Source organism: Epinephelus moara, chromosome 13 (genome assembly GCF_006386435.1).
Source record: "Epinephelus moara isolate mb chromosome 13, YSFRI_EMoa_1.0, whole genome shotgun sequence".
Classification (NCBI taxonomy): Eukaryota; Metazoa; Chordata; class Actinopteri; order Perciformes; family Serranidae; genus Epinephelus; species Epinephelus moara.
The window spans coordinates 12869127-12893458 of record NC_065518.1 but is presented as its reverse complement, the minus strand read 5'-3'; the positions used below and the strand labels follow the sequence as shown (position 1 = coordinate 12893458).

Genomic DNA, 24332 nt, shown 5'->3' with positions numbered 1-24332 from the left:
CGCGCGCACGAGAGAAACACAACATTGATTTACAATTGTGGTGACCTCCTCCCAGGCTGCCTTTGCATCATCAGCCTGTGGAGGTTTGCTCGCAGTTCCATATATTCGGACACTGCGAGCTTGGACCTCCAGGACCAAAACATCAGTTTCCTCCTGGGAGAAGTTTGGCCGTGTGACGTTGCTGCTCTCTTCTGCCATGGCAAATTGAGTCAACTCTCATTACACCTTCGCGCGGCACATTTAAGGGCGAGGAGAGGGGCTCATTTGATTGGTGTGATGTGTGTAAAACCCACTCCACGCCTTCTCTCCTCCCTCTTTCCGACTTGCGCAGGTAGGAGGGACACAGGTGGGACAGACGAGTAGCTGTGCCAGCGCGCACAGTGTGCCAAACTTGCAAAATCCACTTGGCCACACCCAGTTGGCGAAGTGCAGGTGCGCTGCACCCCCGCCTCGCCCGGTCTGCGAAACTAGAGCCCAAGGTCTGTGAGTAATGGGGACACAGTTTCAGGAAAGAGATGCTGAATTTAAACGTTACAATACTGTGGGCACCACAAACCTCCATTGTATTGGGGTGGAGCTAGAAATCTAATTTTGATATTCATGTCTTCTAGCTTGTAGCCAGTCTCATTGAACCCATTACATTTTGGGGCAACGGCCAATATTTCAGGATTTGCAATGTAGCCAGCGGATATTATGGATATATTATTAAATTTCGATATTGGACCCCAAGATGGGACCTTGCAGTCCAATGAGAATATCTCACCTGCAGTACTGCAAAAACGTTTCTAGCTTCCGGGTTTACTCCAGCTGTACACGGCCAACTGAATATGCCAGTTTCTCCCGCTGGGTCCACCCGCAAGTCCCACTCTGCTCACGGACTTAACATTGTGATGACGTCATCAATTTTTTAATTGCTTTTCCTGTCTAAAGGAAAGTTTTACAAATATGAAATTCTATGAATCAAACATTCAAAAGAGGAATGGTCATAATTCACCTTGTGTGCAGTGCGAGATGTCCAGTCAACAGTTTCACAAATGCTTTTTAGACAGCAAGAGATTTTCCCAGAGTCCACTGCCTGGTAGATATCCCAGTCAAGACTTCTTCCGTGCGCTGGTCATTTCAGCTAATCTCTTTAAACAAATGTCCGCATATAAATGCAGATACATTTTTAAAAAGCTAATAAATAGCTAAAATGTCAGATGATAGCTGATGGGTTCTGACACTACATTTCGGCCAATGCATTCTGCCTCTTATGCTCCTCACACAAACTGTCTACCTGCTGCTCAAATGTGACTGGTCAGGACTGGTCTCTCTTGGGGGGACACAAATTATGTCAGTCGGATCGAATTTGGCTGTTCAATACGAATATTTTTTATTTTTTTTTTCAAACCTGTCTGCATTAGTCTTCATAGCTTAGCGCCACAAAAGGGTGTAAGCTTTTTATGAAGATTGATGCACTGTTAATCTTGCAGTCAAGTATTTTATACCCATACTGTGCGTGGTTGTGACCGTCACCCACCCTCCCTGGAGACTAGCCTATCAGCCTTTATTGGAAAAACTTCCTAATATGAGCCAGAGAGGGCCGTGATACACCGTAGTGTGTCAAGAGGAAAGTAAGGGACAGACAGGGGGGATTGAGGGACAGGTGCTTAAGTCCTGAGTTATATAGCGGCAGTGCATGCGGAGAAGAAGGAGAAAACAAACAAGTAAACAAACATACAAACAAAACAAAACAACAACAAAAAACAGAGGAAAAACAAGCCTTGAGGTTGTTGTGCTCCATACAGATTACCAAAAATAAACAAATAAATGTATAAGAGAAAAAAAAAAAAGAAAAAAAAAGAGAAGTCTATACTGAACACCAGAAATGTGAGAGTCCTGGTGGAGGAGGAAAGCCCGATTGTGGAGAAGAGTTGCCAGCGCAGTGTGGTAGGTTTGAGAAGCAACTGAGCCCCTTTTGAGTGATCCCATCGGTTCTTTGCNCCCCCCCCCCTTACTATGATTCTCCGATCCCTGACGAATCAATACGAATATTTGACTGAACAAGCCAAGTTAGCCCTCCAGACTAAAGCAGGATAAATACGCTAATGACAGATCAGAAATCTGCAATATTTTTTGCCGTCGTAGTAGTTTTTTTTTTTTAAGCTATTTTTTTTGGGCATTTTGCCTTTAATGGACAGGACAGGTAAGCGTGAGGGGGAGAGAGAGAGAGAGGGGGGATGACATGTAGCAAAGGGCCACAGGCTGGATTCGAACCCGGGGCGCTATGGCAACATCCTTGTACATGGGGCGCCTGTTTTACCCCCAAAAGCCAGAGACTTTATCGCATAAGTTAATGTTAGCTATAAATTCCCCTCTTCTAAGCAGAAACCAGAAGATAATGTTACCTCAGAACCTGGCCATGTAAAGCCTCTCTTCCTGCTTGCAGCTGTCTCCGTCTCACTAAGATTTACCCTGGGTCTGGGTCTGCAGCTACCTGTACCAAAAACCAGCATCCCCAGAAGAGAACCAAACACTTCTTCACGACTTGAAGATTCTCAGTAGACTGAGAGGTCTCTGACTGATGATTTGAATTCATGACTTTCAGAGGTTGCCCTACCACTCAGACCTCAAATGGACTACAAATGGAGACCAGATCACTTTCGATGCCAAAATCTTGTACGACTGCAGACAGATTCTGCAGATATATGCAGAAATCTGATTATAGAGATTAGCCTGTAGCAAAATAAGGAAATATTGAAAGCCTGCAGATAGAAATTGACTAAATTAAATTCATATTCCTCTCTGTTGTTATATTCAAAGTGGAAACCGTAAGCTTTATGTGCAGCCTCCAAGGAATTAATTGCATCACATCTTTCACATCATTTTTTTTTTTTTTTTAGATCATTATGTGGGTTAAGGCTGAGAACAGGAGGATGTACTGAGGAGGGGTGAATGCAAAGTCATTTTCAGGACGGATCATGGTAATACAACATCTTTGAGTTTTTCCATTAATTCAAATGGTTTGCAAAGAACTGGCCCAAGGCCCAAAGCTCATGCATCTATATTCATTGCAACCTCGTGCCTGAACTAATGAGCAACTAGGGAACTTCAACAATCTAGCCTATCATTCTTTTCACAAGGTAAATGCACATGCAAAAAAAATGCAATTCAATTAATTAAATCTGTCTGTACTTGTTCACCCTCCCCCCTTTTTTCCCTGCCCTTCTCCCCCTTCATGCACACCCTCAGGGAAATCAAACAATTAAGGGCTGAATACAAATGTACTCTCCCTCCCTTCATGTCTTTCACCCCTCTGATTATGTCAGTGAGGGAGATGTCCTCCCTCTTTCTAGTAAAGAGTCTGCTTTTTATGTATTAGGTGAGTATGGTTATACACCTTGACCCTGTGTTCTTTCAGGAGATGACTGACAGGAGAAGGAGGCTACAAGATTACAGTTGGAGGAGACAGAACCAAAACAACTCAATTATTTAAAGAGACGTGAACTTTAGTGTAACGTGCAAGGTCAGAATCCTCATGCATTTGCAACAGGTGTGGTCTGCACTAAGACATGGAATTAAATGTCCTATGTATTAAGCAATAAAATATGTTTCCCAACCCCGGAGCATTCGTAAATCTCTACCAGCTTTCATTAAAACCATTTTCTGCAGTAAATGCTGACAAAAGATTCTGTTATGTCATGCTTCTTTAAATCAGCTCCTGACATCAATTCACAGAGGTTTCTAAAGTTGGTGATTGATTTCCCGATAATGCACAACCAACTCATCGATCATCCATGGTCCATTGATCCCTGGAAGGAATATAGCTCTTGTTGTTCAGCTGATGCACCCAGGAAGTGGAACATTATCGGCTTTCTCTAAGAGATTGTTTGTAAACATCATGTCATACATCATAGAGCGTGCAGATGGAGCACACAGCTGGGAGTCGTTCATTTTTACAACATCGATGACCCTTCGAGCAGAAAGAAAAGGTGAGCCTGGTTGATTTGCATCTACATCCATTTATTAATTTTCATCTGCATTTTGAACAAAATCAATAGCCAGACTGGAGCCAAAGCCAGGATTGTCGACTATCTTAGGTCATGAGTCATGCACAACTCCCCAAACCCCTTCTGAACATTTTGAACAGATACCAAAACAAAGAGCCTCAAAACATTTTTAATTATTTGCATTTTTCATATTTTAACCATTCAGTTAACTATTTAACTATATTTTGTGTGAATTTTATGAGCCAACATGAATATCTGAATGCTGTTTGAAAGTGAATATACTACCATCAGATATTTATATCAGGGGACGATGTTTAAGCTACAGTAGGTCATTTTTATAGAAAATTGTTTTTTTGTCATATTTGCTGAAGCTTTCACTATCCTAACCGATAATCTCTGAAAAAAAGCAGGTTCCTCTGGCTCATTCTAGTACTACCTTAAGGCCCCGTTTCCATCAAACACTTTCGGTATGGTACCTTTGGAACCAGCAGTAACCCCTCAGACATGGTACCTAGACTGTAGCTTCGGCAAGTTTTTTTTTGTCAGACTCCAGTTGCCTGAAGAGGCAGCAAAACATCCTTTCATTTTAAAGTTAGTTTACTAATATATGTAAAACTCTCCACGGTATGAACAATGGCTACAAAACCACCCACAACTCAGCCCTGAGCAGAGTGACCTTCCTCTATTGGCCAATCAGCAAACTGCAGTGTTCACAGCTCCACCTTTTAGTACCAGATCTGTGTGCTAGGTACCCCAACAGAGGGGGGACCAAACATGGGGACGGTACAGAACAGTTCCATTGGTACCATCTACAACTTTTCACAGTGGAAGCAGAAAAAAAAAGCGTACCCAACTGAACTGAACCATACTGCTCAGTGGAAACAGGGCTTTAATGGCATCTGCAAGAATCAACAGCAGCTGAACGAAAACAACCAATCGGAGCCAAGAGGTGTATGCTCTCACGTCAGTCAAGCTCAATATCTTCAGCATGTGGTGGAGTTCTGCAAACACAATGGCTGAGAAAGAAACACCAGCAATGAAAAAACTACCCATCCCCTTTTTTTGCCAAAAACAGCATACACTGCGAAGACAGGAAGACAGAAGAAGGGTGTTGGTCTTGGCTCTAATTGCTTGTTTGTGTTCAGGTGCGGTGGATTCTTGCAATTGCCAATAGGAGAACTAGAATAGATCATCTCTCTCATGTACTACTGTCAGGATATTGTGACAGTTTCGGCAAATATGACAAAATGTTATTTTTATAAAAGTTACCTACTGAGCCTTTAAAGGAGAAGCTCAACATTTTGTGTATTACGCTTCATTTGTTTCTTGCTAAAGGTCAGATGACAAAATCAATACCACCCTCACATCTGTAGCTACAATATGGAGCTGGAGCCAGTAGATAATTAGCTTAGCTTAGCATAAAGACTAGCAACAGGGGGAACCATCTATCCTGGCTCTGTCTGAAGGTGACAAAATCCACCTACCTGCACCTCTAAACATCGCTGATCATCGCGTCATATCTAGTTTGTTTAGTCCATTAAAAACATTATTGTATAGGGGATTATGTGTGGGACTATTTCTTCTTCGGGTGCAGTGATTCTCAAGTGGTTGACTGGAAACCTCAGAGTAGAGATAAAACTCCTGTCTCCAGCTTTGTACTGAACTGACAAATATGAGTGTTGCCAATCTTCTCGTCTAGCTCTCAACAACAGAGCAAAGAAAGGCCTTTTCAGACCTTGGGAACTATCCCTAGGGACCATTTAAGGAACTTAATACATTTCGACCACAGAAACGAGGGTCTAAATTAAGTTCTGGGGTCATTTTACCCCCCCAAACATCCCTGACTGGGGGTGAAGTGCTTGCTGAAAGTGCAGGAACTTTCGTGGTGAGGTTTGCAGGGATGGCCGTCGCTGATTAGTCAAATAGACACAGCATAGATGCTTCAACTCATGTACAGCTTCATTCATAACACAAGGAGATACTATAGTATCAATTAAAGACCACTGTGCAACAAGGGGAGAACATTTCTCTTTGCTTGATAACATTAAAAGTGAAGTCAGGCTTTGCTATCAGCTTCCAACTCATTTACAAAAAGACAAAACGAGAGACATAGATAGCATGAGTGAGCTGAGAAAGAGGGACAGTGCCACGGTGCTGTGAATGAGAAAATCAGTGAGTGAGAGAAATACAATTTTCTAATTGTTTCATGGCGGTTACGTTCTAAAACACAAATAAATAACCATCCAACACTCAACAGATGATTTACTGTGGAGACGGGCGCTCTTAGTTTCACTTTCCTTCTCTGCATTTCATTCATTACATCCAATGTGTGGCGGTAAATGTCATCACAGTGAGACAAAATCTCTGGTTTAATTTTTTTTTCCCAACATGCTTTTCATGCTTTTCATGCTGATGAACTTTAGAGTTCCTGGAAAAGTAGTCCAGGACTTGTTGAAAATGTGGCTTACATGTATTTCCCAAAATGTGGATGTATTCCTTTAACTCCCTTCAGGTTGCTAACCCCCCCGAAATTTGCAGAAAAAATACACAAGACATGTCCTTAGTGTCCTCAATGGAGCCATGTTCCTGCATCAGACAACTGGATCGACTCCCATCAGCTAAATATATGCCTTGTTGTTTTTCAAGAAGGACAACTTATAGCTTTTCCCTCAGCTCATGTGTCAACAAATGCAGTTTCCTGCTTAACCCTCTGTGAATTTACAACCTGCCCGTGACCCCTTTCGCTCGGAAACTCCGTTGATGATTTTAAGGCATCTGTGTCATGGACTCAGGCCTCGATTCCACGGGGTCCCTGCACCCCAAAGCACTCCACAGCCTCTTTATCAAACCCTGGCAGCTCCTATTGTTGTTGGCAGCTCGCTCCTGTCCCCAGTGCTGGAGGGATTAGGTGAGAGTGAGTGAGGAGGAATACATGGGGCCAGCCGTAGGAGACCCTGCCGTGTCCCGTACCCCGACGGGGAATTATTAGAAGTTGCTGACGGTAAGAAAATACGAAAGGAGGGAGAGACATGGAGGCAGGTACACAGAGGAGGTGGAGGACTGCATTCACACCTCATCTGACAAAGCAACAACACCAGAAACCTCCAATCCAGTCATCACACATCCTCCCCCTGCCTCCGTCTACTCCCCGCGTGTCCATCTCTCAGCACTGTGGGGCCTCAGACGCATAACCTTAATGATGAGTGGGATGGGAAACCAAAAGCATCTGCTTTCTGCATGACATGGAGACAGGGGAAGACTCCGTGCTCTAGGTCCCTGACTTTCTCTGCACCATTTCCTTTTATCACTAAGCTAAATTTAGTGATGAAAGAGGCATCTGAACTCTAACTCCTACACAGGTTTCCCATTGAGTCGGGTGCAGATTTGAAGCATTAAATGAGTCACAAGCAGGAAAACAAAAGGAAGAAAATGAAGAGGTTCATCAGCAGAGATGCTACGTTATAGGGCAAGAAGGGGAAATGCTGCTGGAGCTTTCTGCTGTGCTAGTCAACTAGAGCGGATGCTGTTTTTGCTTTCTATCCAGCTTTCATTTTTCACAAGGACATTGCTCTGCGTGAGCACGTGTAGGGCAACAAAAGGGGGGAAAAAACTCCTACATCAGCTGAAAGAGACAGGCTTCCTTCAGCCCAAATCTGACCGACTGACTGATGACCACGCGTGGCTTCTTCGCTCAGTCAGTGACCCCCACACGCAGGCAGCGCTGGTCACAGGAAGGTCAGTGGACTGTGAGAACGGACAGAAACAGGATGGAGGACAAGTAGAGCGAGCATTCCCTCTCGGCTTAACTCAAACTGTAACTCCGGCACATCTATTTGTCTGTCTGTCAGAGGGAGGATGGAAGCCAGGACTGTGAGCCTGGACTGATTATCTTTATGGTCAGCAGCCACAGAGGTTAAAAACTTTGGCTGCTTTTGTTTATTCCCTTTGGCACCCCAAAGCCTTGAGAAAATGAGATTTCACTACAATTTATGGAAGCCGTTTGCTTAAATAGGTGAAAGGGAGAGATTGTGAGCCAGAGAACAAGGCAGAAAGGCAAACAATCTAATGGAAAGGGAGATGAAGACGGAGGGCCTTGGCGAACAGACGCTTGAACTAACTTTTGTACTCAAGAACCTCTAATAAAGTCACATTTTCTGGCAATTGTCTGACAATTTATATTCAAATAATTCCGTCTTACACTTCTGCTACTGTTTATTGAGCGTAAAAATCCTTATGGGCATACAAGTCAAATGTACAAAGACAGGGTGTGTGTTTATGTTCTACTTTCATAGCTGCATTTCAGCAATACACAAGCCCCTGGAGGTAGTTATTTTATTTTGCTTGCTTATTTCCCCCATGTCTACAAACTACAACAGCTTTGACATTATTGCAGGCATTTTGGGGAGACTGGGAAAGACGGCATGGTAGCAGGTTCCCCGACTCCAAGTTTGGTTACTGCTGTCATATATTCACAGTGAAAAATCCACATTAAAATTAAAGTACTTTGTTGATTTGTCTTTTTAATTTCAAAAATTGTAATGCTAACAAACGAAGTAGTGAACATGAGGAAGCACACTAGTAAAATGTTATGTTTGCACATTATTTGTATGATGAAAATCTTGTGATTAAAAAGATAAATATTTTAAATGTGTACAGGAACATCCAGTATTTAAACAATTTAATGGTCCTTTTAATTGTGGTAATGTGAGAGGCAACAGTGTGATAATAGACCTAAATGATGACACCTGAAATATAGTTGTGGTGTGAAAGTATTCCAGCATTCTGTACAGTGTTAATTTAGTTGACAAAAACTGTGACCTTTTTTCCATGACGAAAATGAGATGATGACGAGCTAAAAAATAGACCTTGATAATAAAGACTAAGACAAAATTGTATTTCATTTTCGTTGACAAGATGAGATGAGACGTGGTGAAAATGTTTGTGGTCAACATTGAAAGCCGAGACTGTCCGTGCTTGGAATTATTCTGAAATGCCACATGTGTGACAGGAGGTAAACTCCAGCAAACAGTCAGTAAAAACATTCACACTGGAGCAGCGTTAGCTGTTGGTGCAAGTTGTGAGCTGTAATTCAGTAGTAAATAATCAGCCGTGCGACTATGGATGGTGGAGCTGCTGAATGGATTGGTGGAGTTTGTTAGTTGCAGTGGTAGCTGTTAGCATCTCCGCCTGTTAGCCGCTAAATAGCAGCGGAGCTAGCAGGGTCAACACACCTGTCACCTTGATTCTACTTTCTGATACATGAATCAGCCTAGCTGGATTAGTTTAGAGATTAAAAGAAACGTGTTGATTTCGTTAACGAAAACTATGACCTTTTTTCCATGATGAAAACGAGACAATGACGAGCTAAAAAGAGATTTTGCTCATAAAAACTAAGACGAAACCTATATTTCATTTTCGTTGATGAAACAAGACGAGACAAGACGTGGCGAAAATGTTTGTGGTGGATTATCGGACATTGAAAGCCGAAAACCGCCGTGCTTGCAATCATCGGAGCTAGCAGTGTGAATACATCTGTCGCCTTGATTCTAATTTCTGATACATGAATCATACATGAAACTAAAACTAGACTAAAACTATGAAGGACAAAAATATCTAATTCTAAGCTCTACATGCACAGATTCATGTAACTTGGTACAGCTGCAAACTCACGCATTGACCATAAGACTCACACAGCTGACTCTTTTCACAAGCTCCTACGCAGTGGAAAAAAAATGTATATCTGAATAACATTGTGGCGCGAAAAGATAACACTGACAGCGCATTTCAAGACGAGACAGATCAACATGGTGTAACAGCAGCACCGTAAAACACTGTGGTCAAGCCAGCCATGGCCACCACACCACAATGAAGTTACTTTTAAGTTGCATATTTGACAGTGGTTCACTCCCGACTCAGCGGCGTCTTCTTACTCAGTTTCACCTGATGTTGGCAGTAGGAATAGGAATTCAATACCTTCGTGCTGACTTGTCAATATTAGTGAAAATTATAATTAAAAATTATACTAAAGTGGTCTAACCCCGGGGTGGGGGGCCCTTCTGTGTGGACTTTGCATGTTCTCCCCGTGTTAGTGTGGGTTTTCTCCAGGTACTCCAGCTTCCTCCCACAGTCCAAAGACATGCAGGTTAATTGGTGCTTCCTCCCACAGTCCAAAGACATGCAGGTTAATTGGTGACTCTAAGGCCCCGTTTATACGACAACGACTTCAACTGAAAACGGTAAACTTTAGTTGCGTTTTGGCTGATCATTTACACGACAGCGGCATTTTGGGTGCCTGAAAACGCAACGATTTGAAAACGGGTTCCAGAGTGCAACTTTTTGGAAACGGCATCCTCTCTGTTGTCATGTAAACTTGCAATATGCAGTTCCTCTGAAGACTTTTCGCACATGCGCATTACGGTTCCAGTCACTAGGCAAGCCGACCGTCACAACAACAATGCCGAGCTCTGTTTGTGCTGCTCACCCTGTTGATTTGAAGTGAAGTGTAGATCTGTTACTGTAGCAACGCCACCTCGTCTTCCATCCAGACAAAGTTATCTGTGCATGTTTTCGCCATTGTGTCTTCTTTGTTTTGGTTTGTAATCACCGTGTTGTAGAGGAAGGCGCTTCAGTGCAGGCGCATGGTGTCATGCCGTCATGCTGTGGTGTTGCTTTACAAATTTACACTGCCACCCATTGGCCTGGCGTGCATACTACAGCATTTCCAGTAGATTTTGCGGCTCCGTGTGAACGGGGCTCATTTCAATAACGTCGTCATATAAACGCAGAAGTTTTTTAAAACGCAAAGGACAGACTTTTCCATTTTTAGAGAAACCGCTGTCGTCTAAACAGGGCCTAGATTGTCCGTAGGTGTGAATGTGAGTGTGAATGGTTGTCTGTCTCTATGTGTCAGCCCTGTGATAGTCTGGTGACCTGTCCAGGGTGTACCCTGCCTCTTGGCCAATGTCAGCTGGGATACATTCCAGCCCCTGTGACACCCAACAGGATAAGCAGTTACGGAAAATGAATGAATAAATGAATGACTGACTGACTGAAGTGGTCTCGTGTAGCACACTTAAGACTCATTACTAATGTGTAGTTCATTCAATTCACGAAAACAATTTAACAGAAAATAATGGCAGTTTTTTTAAAAGCTTCCATGTAAAGTGACCCAGTGACTGAAATTTAAAATATAATACCTTAATATAGGCTTTAATGTTTCTTCTTTTTTATATTAACATTCTTTTTATTAAAAAAAAAATCACACTTCACGTTTAATTCATGTTCACAAACAGCATTGAAAGCTATTGTAATCATAAGAAGTTGATAACTGAAGTGTAGAAGTCAATATTTAATCAGTAATACTTAATTAATATGAAAATAATACAAGAAAGTAAGTCTGCAAAGAAGTCCCATATGATAAAAAAAAAAAAAAAGTTTCAATATTAAGTTTGCTGAGAAGCTGCTCAAAATGTTTCTATGACCATATAAATTTTGAAGCAGTTTCACTGTACTGTACATTACTGTAGCTTTGGTCAATCCAGCCACGGCTAGGGCAGAAGTGCATATAAAGTAGGACAAAAACACTAAATGGTGCAGATAAAAATAAAAACTGGTGCATGCAATTTTAAAAGTTACACACACCAGAGGATGTGCACAGAAAAAAAAAAGTATTTGGAGCTCTGTAAATAGTACCTCTTCTGCCTGATATAGTGAAGTCAAGAGCAGGCATGTATAAAACATGAGGTCATGCTCTTCATTCAAGGATTTTTTCTTAACACATTCACAAGATGGATGGAGAGTTGGAAATAAAGGATATAATACGTGCTTATATTTTATCAGCTGTCTGGAACATGTTGAAAAGTGCAATAAATATTCTTGTGGATAAAGCCTTATATTATGCTCTATTAAATGTTACAAAGAAGTTACATAAAGGTCTGAAAATTAATCACATGGTCTAGTCTGCATTCACATTCCCCTGTAACTTTTAATGTAATCTTACCTTAAAAGACGTATAGGCGCCTGTTTCAAAATGACACTTGCATGTACGGTTGAAATAAAATGGGTTATTCAGACTCTGAATTGTTACTTTAATGCCAAAATATTGCACACCACGTTCATAATTATGCAAGGAAGGGCTCTTAAAGGATGAGTCATACAAAAAATGAAAAACAACAGGGTGAGAGCTGTCTGATTGTCTCTCTGTTTGCTGTCATGTCAACACTCCCCCTCCCTCATCAGCTAGCACCAGTTACCTAAATTGAAAGCATGATCAGAATGATTTGATTTTGGATCAGGCTTCTGAAACAAAGACGTCATGAAATGCATCCCCACATTTTAATACTTGTACCAACACCCTCTCATAAAAAGAGGGCATTTTGTATCTGCAGGACCCTCCATAAGCTCTTTGGTGAAGGTAAGTAATGAGTGATGGTTCACCCCTCAGAGAGAAACTGCTGCTTACAGCAGGTTTCAGTAGTCTGTGTTCCTCGTGGTGAAGGGAAGGAGGCTGAGGAATAGATCTACCAGCTGGAGCCCCGAGACCCCCGTGGTCTGTCTGGTAAAAGGCTCAGAGTGGAGAGGGGAAGACCCCTATCACTGCACAAAATGTCTTCTTTAACAAGCCACTGAGTCTGATACTCAATCTTCATTTTCTGCAGTTTTATATTTTAAAGTCCCCTCCACGTGAACGAATGTGACTTTACTTGTTTGACCTTCACTGTGCAGGATGATGTATGTGCAGATTTTTACACTACAAGGTTTTCACATTATCTGCTGAAGAGGGAAAGTTTCTCCGCGCTCACCTTAAATCTGTGTTTTAGGCGTGTACACATGCTTTTGTGATATGACTAGTTTGGGAAAAAAAAAAAATCCTGGCACAATTTGCAACTAACACAGGAGTTTTGTGGAAACATGAGGCCTCCTGTGCACAAACTCTGAGAGTGGACTTCTCAGGGAGGTAGCAGACATGCTCAGAACTTTGAAATGAGAATATTTCCAAATGCAGTTTTAAGATTTTTAACATGGTAATTGGAAAAAAACACAGTACTGTGATCAAACACAACATTAAAACCACTGACAGGTGAAGTGAATTACATTGATCATCTCCTTACAATGCAATGTTCTGCTGGGAAATCTTGGGTCCTGGCATTCATGTGGATGCCATTTGATATCCACCACCACTCAACCACAATGAGCCATGCCACACTGCTCAGAATTGGCCCAAGGAACCTGACACAAAGCTCAAGGCATCAACCTGGCCTCCAAATTCCTCAGATGCCAGTCCAGGACATGCCAGTACCGCACCTTGCAACCCATGAGAAGCAAAGGATCTGCGGCCAACGCCAGACAGACACGACAGGGCACCCCCAGAGGTCCTGCGTCCATGCCTCAATAGGTCTGGGTGCTGGCACATCCTAGGGATGCTTGATCTGATTGGTATCTATAGAATTCGGAGGCCATGTCGACACCTTGAGCTTTGGGTCACGTTCCTCGGGGCCATTCCTGAGTAGTTTTTCAAGGGTGGCATGGCGCATTGTCCTGGTGGGTGGTGCGAATCAAGCGGCATCCACACAAATGCAAGGACCAAAGGTTTCCCAGCAGAACACTGCATTGTACCAAGATGATCAATGGTATTCACTTCACCTGTCTGTGGTTTTAATGTTGTGCATGATCTGTGTTTATCAGACACTGATTATTATTTAAAGCTTAGTATTGCTGATTTTGTAGTTCTGTGCCGATCACAGAGCCCACTTGCTAATCAATCATTGTGTTCTGCTCATTCATTTAAAATATGTGGCAGTTAGTCTTGAGCCCTGCTTTTTAGCCTATGCAAAATTGACACAATAGAAAAACATCGGCCACTGCCATCAGTAAATGTCATCTTATTTGCTGATAGGCCAGGGGCAGTCAATAAGGGGAATATCGGCTGATACCGATGTTCAGCCGATACATCGTTGCATCGCTATATTTAAATATGTATCAAAGCATGTCTGAGAAGTTGTTTTACGTGAGTGGCAAAAGCCTCACATTACAAATTGTTACCTAATTTGTAAGATAAGAATAAAAGGGGACTGGAAAACTTGACAGAGAGAAAGTAACATCAGGTGAATGGGTTGAGTTGTTTTGGAGCTTTGAAGTAAGCTTGGAGGTTTGGTTGGGGAGTTTCTAGACCAATAAAAGCTCCTTTACAGGACACATACAGAAGACAACATTAAAAGGACACCGTGAATGTGCATCTCACTCTTCTTCATCCTGAAAGAAGGGACAAGCCATTCTAAGAGCTTTCCAGTGTTAACTGGGCGCCTCCTAATTAATTAGGAACATGGAGTGGCGAGTCCACCTTATTAATTACTGCTCTAAGCTTGAAAATAATTGGAGCTTCTGAGAAGGCGATTCAAAAGAGGGAAGCTCTTTCCAAAAAATTCCCTTTTGAAGGAAGTAGTTAAAAGGCGCAGGCTCTGGACAGAGACGAGCCCATTTCCAAGGCTTGTCTTTGAAACTAATGAATCACAGTATATCATGGCCTTGCAGCCGCAAGGGTAACAAGAAAGGTACAAAGGCTAGAGTTAACCTCAGTGCATCCTTCACCGGGAAGTAAGGTTTAGAAAATGGTGTGAGCATGTTTGAATTTTGCTGATGAGAATTTGTCTGCAGAAGAGAGAGAATAAGTGAGCACTGGTGGGAGCATGCAGTGTATCCAGGTTTTGTGTGTGTTCATGTATGTTAATGGCTGATGGAAAAGGCTGTTTGGGCCCTCTCCACAATTACTTTCACTAAATTGTACAGTACACTCCTGCCAATGACTCGTTCGCCCACTATTTAACTGCCCATGCGTCTCCATGTCTCTGGGAATGTTGGCTAATAGATCAGAGGACAAGCTGATTACTTACTGACAGGGGATACAGATGTGTGCCTCAGATAAGACAATCAGGAGCAAGGCTCTATGATAATGTCATGTCCACAGTGATTACGGGAGCATGACAGGAAGAGCACATACAGCATCTCAAGCTTTAACGCCTTAGTGGATAGAGACTTCAAGTCACCAGTTCATCCTGCCTTTCCTTAGAAACGTCTTCCTTCCCTCCCTCCTTTCTCATGATGAGCTCCTCTTTATCCACACGTTCTTACTCCAGCTCTACAACGAGGGGTTGTAAGGATGTTGGACAAGCGTGTAACTATGGGAACAAAGTATTTAATGGGATTTTAACAAGGGGAAGCTTTTGTTCTTATCCAGTTAATCTTCAGATAATTGGAGACTTGTGTTGCTGAAGAGGAATGGCAATTACTGGGTTTCGATTTTATGTGGTAAAAACACATTCACTTTTCATAAGATGTGTGAAAGGTTTAAAACTAAGATTTGAAAGACTGTAATGCCTTGTATAACAACTTAAACCCATTTTAAAACACTCAATCAGTCTGGAGACAAGAACAACCTCGGGTCAACCAGTAGATCAACCATTATAACATTTTCAATAAGCTACTCCAGTTATTATACTCTCTCCAGATCTCACTCATGTTTCCACTGTTGTCTGACTGCAACGAGGGACATCTCGTGACATCTCGTGATATTTCAGAAAGAGACTTCATTTAACGAGGCAATAACAAACAGTTCTCAATACTGGACCTGCACTGCACTGTCTATGTTTACGCCCCTGTGGAGATGTAAGTGGTATGTAATGCAACGTGATGGTCGGACACTGGTTTGCTGTGTGCAAGTAGATCTAAAGGTAAGATCTGCTATACCGGTCTGGTCTGGTGTTTGGCCTGATATCAACCGTTTTAAAATTTTTCACCGGCCCAACCCAATCAAATGTGCCTCCCAAATTTAATCTGGAGGAGACCAGAGGGTGAGCACTACGCTTTTGCTACACCACCGTCACTGTTATCAGTGGTAACCGCCTGTAACCACTGAATTAGCGCAGCGCAGAGCAGCAGTGATTAGCTAGCCAGTTGGATACACGTGGCTGGATCGTCTACCGCAATAATGAACAGAGAAGCTCGGATTACAACGCACACAGAGGGAGCAAGACTCAGGAAAGCATTACTCCACTATATCTTTACAATGCAAATAGTTGTTTGCTGCTATATTAATTCTCTGACTGTCACATGAAGAACCTTTAAGGACCCTTCAGTACAGTGTAGAATGTCTGAAAGCCATGCCCAGAAACATTTTCCTGCAAACCTCACGAGTATGAAGAAGTTATTATAGACATTCAAATCTGTAATAAACACACTTTAAACTGTTCAGTTCGAGTGAGCACTGAAGCCCAGACTTGTGGAAGGATTTGATACACTCCTTGCCTCACTCCTGGCTTAATGACAAGAGGAAGGATTTGACACACATGGGACACATTGAGTTTGACGTTTCTTAAACAATCTGTGTGTGGCTCAGCAGCCAACGACACTCTACAACCCTACAAAAGAGGTCACAAAAGATGTATGTTTTCCAAAAGGGTTGGTTATTTGTGTGTCGTCTTTATCCTTCTGTTTGTCCAGCTCCCCAGGAGAGACTGTTTCCTGCCCGTGTTATGAATGAGACAAGAGGACGTCTTATTGAGAGAAGCAACAGGTCACAGACCAGCAGCAGCCCAGCCTGAGATATGGAGTAAAAAACATCCCATAGACCCAATACACAAACTGGGACAAATTGTGTCTGGATCCCGTCCAGGCTGAATTTTATTGTTCTTCCGAACACCACAGAGATAGAAGTTTGCAGCCAGGCCTTTCACTCAGGAAACACATCCTCAGCCTGCCCTCTGTCCAGGGAAAAGTCCTGATTAAAGTGTGTATGTTTGTCTCGCAGCACAACAGACTCCAAAAGATGGATAGCCAAACCTCCAGGCACCTTATGCTTAAGGCTAAACAACATGATGAGCAGGGAGAAACCCCAAGTGCAGGCAACCGAGAACATCCTCCACCCAGCTGACGAGCCCCAGGCCTCCTCTCAGTGATCCTGCAGTCCATTAGAAAGGGAGACACGGATGGAAAGCATGCTGCCTGCTCAGCTTGGGACTCATATTGATATGCCTGGAGGCCTCACAGTCAAAGCCACAAAGCAGCAAAAGCTGCAAGAACAGCTTGATCATAAATAGTTCCATACCCAGTGGTCAAAGCTCAACAACCGTCCCTACCACTGATTCGGATGTGCATAAGCTTCAGGGTTTCTCTGTGTGCATTAGGGACCTTAACCTTCAGGTAATAAAGAACAATGGCGCTATCTCACAAAGCAAATGGCATGTGAAGATTCCGTTTAGTCAATGATTAATTAAATTGATCTGAGATGATGAGATGCCACCAGGGATTAGACTCTGGTGCAAATCTAGCAGAGCATGAGCAATACTGCTGTGCTAACACTGCACTGAGGGTAATTTAAAGTTTAATTTCCACCAGCTGGACTCACATTTTATCATGAGTACCTTCATACTGATAGCATCATCATTACCACCTCTGCTAATTAATGAAAACCTGAGCTCACTCCTGCAGGAAGCAGCCACCTTTCATGTATGGTCAGAGAGCTGACTACATTTTGATCAGATCTATGATCCCTGACATCTCCTGAAACAGAATTTTCCGATTTATATGTTTGGCATTGAACTTTGGAATCAAACTACTCATTAAAGAAGTGTTGCAAAATTAACATCCACTTCAGGGCTTTATCCACTGTTGGTTTTCCTGCATGAATGCTTCTCCAACTCTAAGCACGGAGGACTACAGTAGCTAATGATCAAAAATACACTGCTTACAAAAAACACTGGCAGCTAAAACCAATACTGTCTAGAGCACATGTGGGTAATTTATTGACTATTTCCCACGAGACCCCAATTGATGAGGATACAAACGAATATGTCCTTCGCGTTTGAGTTTAAATGAGTCTATCTGCAGACGCCGTTGCACATAAAAATGTCATCTTCTTACAAATGAGAGCAAGCATCATTAATTGCTGAGTCACCCTAAAAATTGTTTATTTGATGTTGATACTCTAGAGAAGTTGGATGCAGAAGAAAGCTGAGAACAGAGCAGTGAAGATACAGCAAAACACAGATGCATAAAAAGGCAGCATTTCCACATGAAGAGGGCCTTGATCTCTCAGGCAGCCTTCTCTTGAACCATCATTTGGAGCGCCGGTTCACACGGTTGACACGTTGCTCCAGGCGGTGTGCGCCCTTTCCATCCCGACAACAGGCTGCTTTCAAAAGGTGTCCGGAAATGTAGGAATATCTGACGCCTGTGTCTCCTGCTTCCTCGACGCTTAATGCCAAAGAGCAGACACACCAAACAGTCTTCCATACTGGCTTGCAAACACACTGGCTTTGTACTATCGGGCGTAGTTTTCATGATGTTACAGCCTTTCTAAATGTCATCAGTGCCACTGACACAACGCAGCTCACCATCAGAGGAGGGAGCAGAGCTTTGGTGCAGGCAGACATCAGAAACAGCAAACATTTTCTCAGATAGTGATTGGAAATACTCACAAGGTAAGACAAGGGAACAGTTACAATGTCACCTTTGCATGGTTGTTGTTTTAACCAGACATCGTCACTGGGAGGAAGCCACGAAGTAACATCAGGGTTCCCACACATTTTCATGGACAAAGTTTCCGTGAATTTTCAAGAATCTATAATACTTTAGTCTTCTTGCACCACTTTTCTAACCTGGAAATCCAGATGCCACGCCCCTAGTAAATTCTAATTTGCACTGCACGAGAATCTGGCCCCGACGAGCAGAGCCCACTGAATCGCCAATCGGACCAATCAGATCAGTCTATCTGACAGAGGCGGGCTCTGGGCGGCTGTAACATGATGACGACAGCTCTGTGCCGTAGGAGTCAAAAAGTAAACAGCCAAGATGGCAGCTGCTGAAAACCCGCGTCCATTCAATTTACCTTTGGAAGAAGCGCTAAGCCAACTACGCTTATCATTTTCCTTGAGAGAGTAACAGAAGACTGCCCTAGAAGCCTTCGTTTCCAGGAAGGACGTTTTTGCTGTTTTGCCGATTCGTTTCCAGGAAGGACGTTTTTGCTGTTTTGCCGACGGGATACAGCAAAAGCTTAATATATCAGTTAGCCCCACTGTTCGGCAAACAAATGGGGCTTAGTGCAATGAATACGTCACCTTGTTTTTTTTGCTCTGATTGGCCATTGTGCTATCTAATTGCATGCGGCGGCATTTGAAATGCCTCAGTTAGTGCCGCCCCGTGGGGAGGAAGGGTGTATCGTGAGGGCCAGACTCAAAATCTTTCTAGATTTGAGTCTGGATTTCCAGGCTACCACTTTCCCAATGTTTCCAAACATATGAGATTCAAACTCTATTCAAACATAATTTCAGCTAAGTGACATACATGAAGGGAAGGCAGGGAAAAATGAGGAAGCATACGTGATGGTACACAAAACTTCAAACATCGAGACATATTAGAGCTTTGTTAAGTCGACAGCTACAGAAAATAAATTTGCACGTGGAAGGTTATCCACAGGAGATTACTGCTCCAACCTCATGACACACAAAAGATTTCAATTATTTTTACAAATTCAATGATTTTTCCAGGCTTGTAAAAAATACGAATGTGAAATTCCATGACTTTTCCAGGTTTTCATTTTCACATCCAGCGCCCTCATTTTGTAAGTAGCAAATGCACTTGCGCCCATCTGTATACCCATGGGTGTTTAGGTCTTACAGTGAGGTGTGGTCAGGCACATTGATGATGTATTGTAATTTTGAGGCAGCAGAAAGTGATTGCACCATTGACCAACAAAAAACAAGGGTTCATCCCAATATCCCTCCTTGAATCCTCTACTTTCAATCACTTGACCCAGAAATCGATTGACACCCGCCATCTTGAAGGACGTCTCAATTTATTAAATGTGCTTGGAGGAGTGGAGGAGAGAGGAGGCTTTCAGCAGGGAGGGAAGCAAGGATACACAAGTGCAGCCTTTCCTGAAGTCTTTTAACGACCGACACACCCCCCTGATTGGATGTCAGTTACTGATTGGACAGCTCAACGGACTGATTTAATACATCACAACATCACTGGAGTTTCATACTTAGAGGGAAGACAAATTAGAGAGTTAATTCAAGCGTATCACTTCTAAGTATTTGTTTTCTGATTTTCCATCAACTTCAAAATGTGAGCAAGAAAAGGAGCATAAACAACCTTCTTCGTTTATTAGAAACATTTTTCTGTTCACAATCTGTAATTTCCCTCATTAACTTTTATTATTGAAACAATTAAAGTCAGAGAGAGTCTGACTGTCAATAAGAAACACTTTTACATCAGTGATTGTCATTTCAGTCACACGTGAGGCTGATCATTCCTGAGTCTCGGTGTGATGAGTTACAGAATTTAAATTTTCCCTGAAACATTTTGCCTAAGGAATTATTTCCAGTGTTCAAAAGACACCATAATAATATTCTGGATAATTAAAAAAGGAACCCACAATCAGAATATCAATAAATACAGATAGAAATGATTGATAAATCATATAAAGGCATTCTGTGACTGTGCCAAGATGCGAGGAAGAGACGCAAGTGAGGGAAACGTGGATTCAAGATCGGGTATTGGCATGAACCCCAAATCTTGAGTCAATGGCTCAGTATTTTCCTGCAATTGAAAGGACACATTATTCAGTTAGTAAGATGCGCCTCCACAGGCGGGTTCACAATGCTCGTACACTCTGCTTGTTACACACACACAGGGAGGTACGAAGGGGTTGCAGGTGGGTGAAATAATGCATTATTAATGAGGAAAATATCTCTAAAATTTGAACGTAGCAGAGAGCAGAGCAGAGCTGCTGTCCAACTCTCTATTAAGGGAGATGCTGTGCATATTTAAACACAAGGAGCAGTGTAACTTCATTGATTATTTTGATTATTTGAGGTTAAAGGTTAAGTTTTTGTTTCCTCTGTCAGGTTTAGTTTTGCTGCTTAGATGTCCCAGGATATTTGCTGCAGTGACATTTCTGCTCTTACTGCATTACTCTCAACAGAGAAACACCCGCTTCTCCAATTTGCCGAATCCACCATGTAAATTGGTGCGGTAAGTGCAGGTGCACCTGACTTTTAAAGGGAATGGGAGATGACACTCTGACTGGTTGAATTCATGCTACACTCAAAAAACACACCTTTGATTAATTAAGGGACTAAATACAACCACTTTGACCCTTGGGTTTTACTTTGCACCAAGATTATGTGCCGTACAGCCAAAGTGAAATTGGACACACCCTAAATGCACTTGCGCCATCATAGATCATTTGAATAGCGCCCCATGAAGTCAATAGCTCATGACTTCTTTTGAGAGTATCTGTCTCTGTTAAAGTCACCAATTTGTCACGAATGGATTGATGGTATGTGACAGCTCAGTGTGCCGTCGGTGTCAAATGGATTTGAAAGACAAGAATATCTGAATTCTACGTAAGAATATGATGAAACTGACATTCGCTACTTAGTATTAAAGTTTCACATCGAAAGTTTCAAATCAAAACGGGTATATAAAGTCACAGATTGTAGCTTAAAACTTTTTGTTCAGTGTGTAGTTCACTGAGGACAAATTTAATTCCCTTAGTGACTGGGCTCACTAAGAAGAGGTTTGGTTTATTGGGCCAAAACTGTTATAACAGGGATCAAGCTGAAGTTTAAACATAAGACCTTCAAATGTCAAAGTTATAACCTCTACAATAAGTCAGTCGCCAAGCTAAAATAACATATTAAGGAGACTTAAGGTCAGATATTTAATACACTGAGTTAAATAAAGATGACTTAATTTTTGCAATAAATGGGCTTTAAAACAGAAACAAAGACTGTAATCATTTCAAGCAGTTTGCGATAAACTATGCATGCACCCCAGCCTTCCTAGGCGACCTCTACTACTCTCTTTTACACTGCAGGGGTGATGTGAGATCAGACACACACTGAGCAATTTACCTCTCAATACAACAAAAATGATGGCGTTCAGCTGTGCAGCACACCTTGCTCGTGCTTTGTTGCCAGCGCTATTTATTAACAAAGACCTGGGAAAACAAAAATAAATCTGAGGGTTTAAACCAAATCATTTAATTCTGGACCACATCTTTTTTTCCCCCTCCTCTACTGATGCCGGCTGTGTTTGAACAACTGGATTTCATCAGCGGCATGCGGCCAATCTGCCAGCAACCTCAGACAAAAAACCCTCACTTAATGTCAGCACAGCAGGTTCGGTTCTGGCTCCGGCTCTGGCGCACTGATCCGCAGAGCAAACTCGCTCAATAGCACACATCCTCCTCAAATCCACATCCTATTTGCGATTCGTCTTGTCAAACATGCGTGGCGTGAAGTAGTTTCTATTTTGATTCTCTAAAGTGGTATTTTGACTTATCGCAGGGGTGTGTGAGAATCCGCAGATGATGAAAATCCAGCCCTTGCCGGTAATTAAACCTTGTTATCCAGACTTGCTGTAAGTGTTGAGAGTAAATTCTGACAGATTGGTATTTGGAATGCATGGAGGTTTGTTTGAGTAAAGTCTTTCCATCATGCTCAAGCTCATTAGAAAGATCTAGATTGCACCTCTCCGTCGTCTGTGTTTGTTCCTCTTGGCCCGGGGTTTGAGCTCAGCTGTGGACTTTACATTTAATGCTATTGGACAATGATGACAGTCGTGCTGGATGAGGGCGATGCATGGGAATGCAAGGTGTTTTTCCACTGTAGCTGATCACAGGGGGAAAGTTTGGTTCCCATTCTGAAATGAAATGTTTTCACTGTAAGAGAACGTAATTCCCTGCTATAAATGGAGCTGGTGAAAATGTGACAATCTGCAAGTCAGCTTTGCAAAATCCCCACCTGTGCAAAGCTGGAATGTTATTCGACAGAAGGACTGAATGTGATTTCCCATCAAAATATTTTCAAAGTAGGTAAGCCATAAAATTGCGGTCGCTGGTGTTGAAAGCTTTGTCCCACAGTCTGCAGGTGGAATTTACATATATTAAGTCTGGGAAAACAAGTGAGATTCATGGCTGACTCTGACATAAAAACCCATCCGCTCTCTCCCTCTTTGCTTCCCTCTCCCTTTTTGCTCTCTATCACACAGACAGCTCTGCTTGTTCCTGGTTGCTCATGTGTGGCAGCAGAGCTGGATGGAAAACATATTGCTCCATCAATCACGTCCCATTCTTCTCAGCAACACCGAGGTTGTCTGAGAGCCGAGGCCACGTTCAGTCAGCCCTCGTGTAAAAATGCAAAGATGACAAATATTCCTCCGAACAGATCCAGACTCTCTGTCAAACTGTACCTATTCTGATAACCTGATCTCTTTCAAATGATGTTCCCCCCGTGCCGGTCCCTTGACTGACACTGTGTTGACAGTATCTTAATATACGGAGTGAGGAGTGTGTGCTGCGTTCAAACAAAAGCCGCCTTCTCCCCTGTGTTATGCCAATAGATCAAATACAAAGATAGAGGGAGAAGAAGGAGGAAGATGTCGGTTTACATCAATGTCTGGCTGATGTATTCAGGAATTCCTGTCTTTCAAGTCTTTGTTTCAGCACACGAAAAAGACCAAAGCACGGAGAGCACTGCACTAGCGGTGAAAGAGAGAAAGATTTCCCCCTTTCCCTGGCTGTTATGTGTGACACACAACTTGGCTACAGCCCCGGTTGTAGCCCCTGGGCAGTGCATATGTCACCCATTTGTACTGCGGAAAGCACTCTAAGGCCAAGTATGAATGGAGGGAACACTTACTCGTTTTTCTCCAGAGCCAAGAGCAGCTGCTCACCTTCCGCTTCAATCAGGAGCTTCAGTGATGCAGGGTGACTCTGAAGAGAAAACAGACAGGAGAGGGGATGAGAAAGATTGGTTATGGAGTCAGCCAGACAGTGTTTTGATTGAAGGGAGATGACTTTGGTTCTCTGGTAGCTAGCATGGTTTGGATTTGAGAAAATAGATGGGTGCTGTGTGGCAATAAAACAAGAAACAGCAAATAGTTCTTAAAAAGCTTAATTACAATCCTGATGAAACTTTGACTGAGCCACCCAGCGCTGTGAGAAAACATGCGAGAAAGCTGTTTTCAATTGAGTGGTTCGGAAATCCTTATGAAGCGACTTTGTATCTAAGAACAAGGGCTGAGAGGATTAGCTTTATGTTTCTATTCCATTTGACATTAATCCCGCAGAAAGCCACGAGTCTTCGCACCCCTGAGTTACAACACTGAGAGAGACCGTGTGTCTCTGTTAGAGTCAGATGAAGTGGCACCGAGTCGTACATCACTCCAGTCGGTCGTGCTGTGCACACACACGCACTCATCCTCACCACGTCTTGTGTGCTGCGCTCTCGCTCAGGCACAGAAACACACACAAAAACTCCCTCTGTCTCACATTCTCCATCG

General features: G+C 42.6%; 1 protein-coding gene across 1 annotated transcript in view; it reads right to left on the bottom strand.

Annotated features, from left to right (window-relative positions):
* LOC126399350 (disintegrin and metalloproteinase domain-containing protein 12-like) overlaps positions 1–24332 on the bottom strand; it is a 115801-nt gene that overhangs the window by 71419 nt on the left and 20050 nt on the right. The window contains exon 3 of the mRNA XM_050059205.1: positions 23690–23763. Within this exon, the coding sequence (XP_049915162.1) occupies positions 23690–23763 (74 nt within the window). The remainder of the gene's footprint in view (positions 1–23689; positions 23764–24332) is intronic.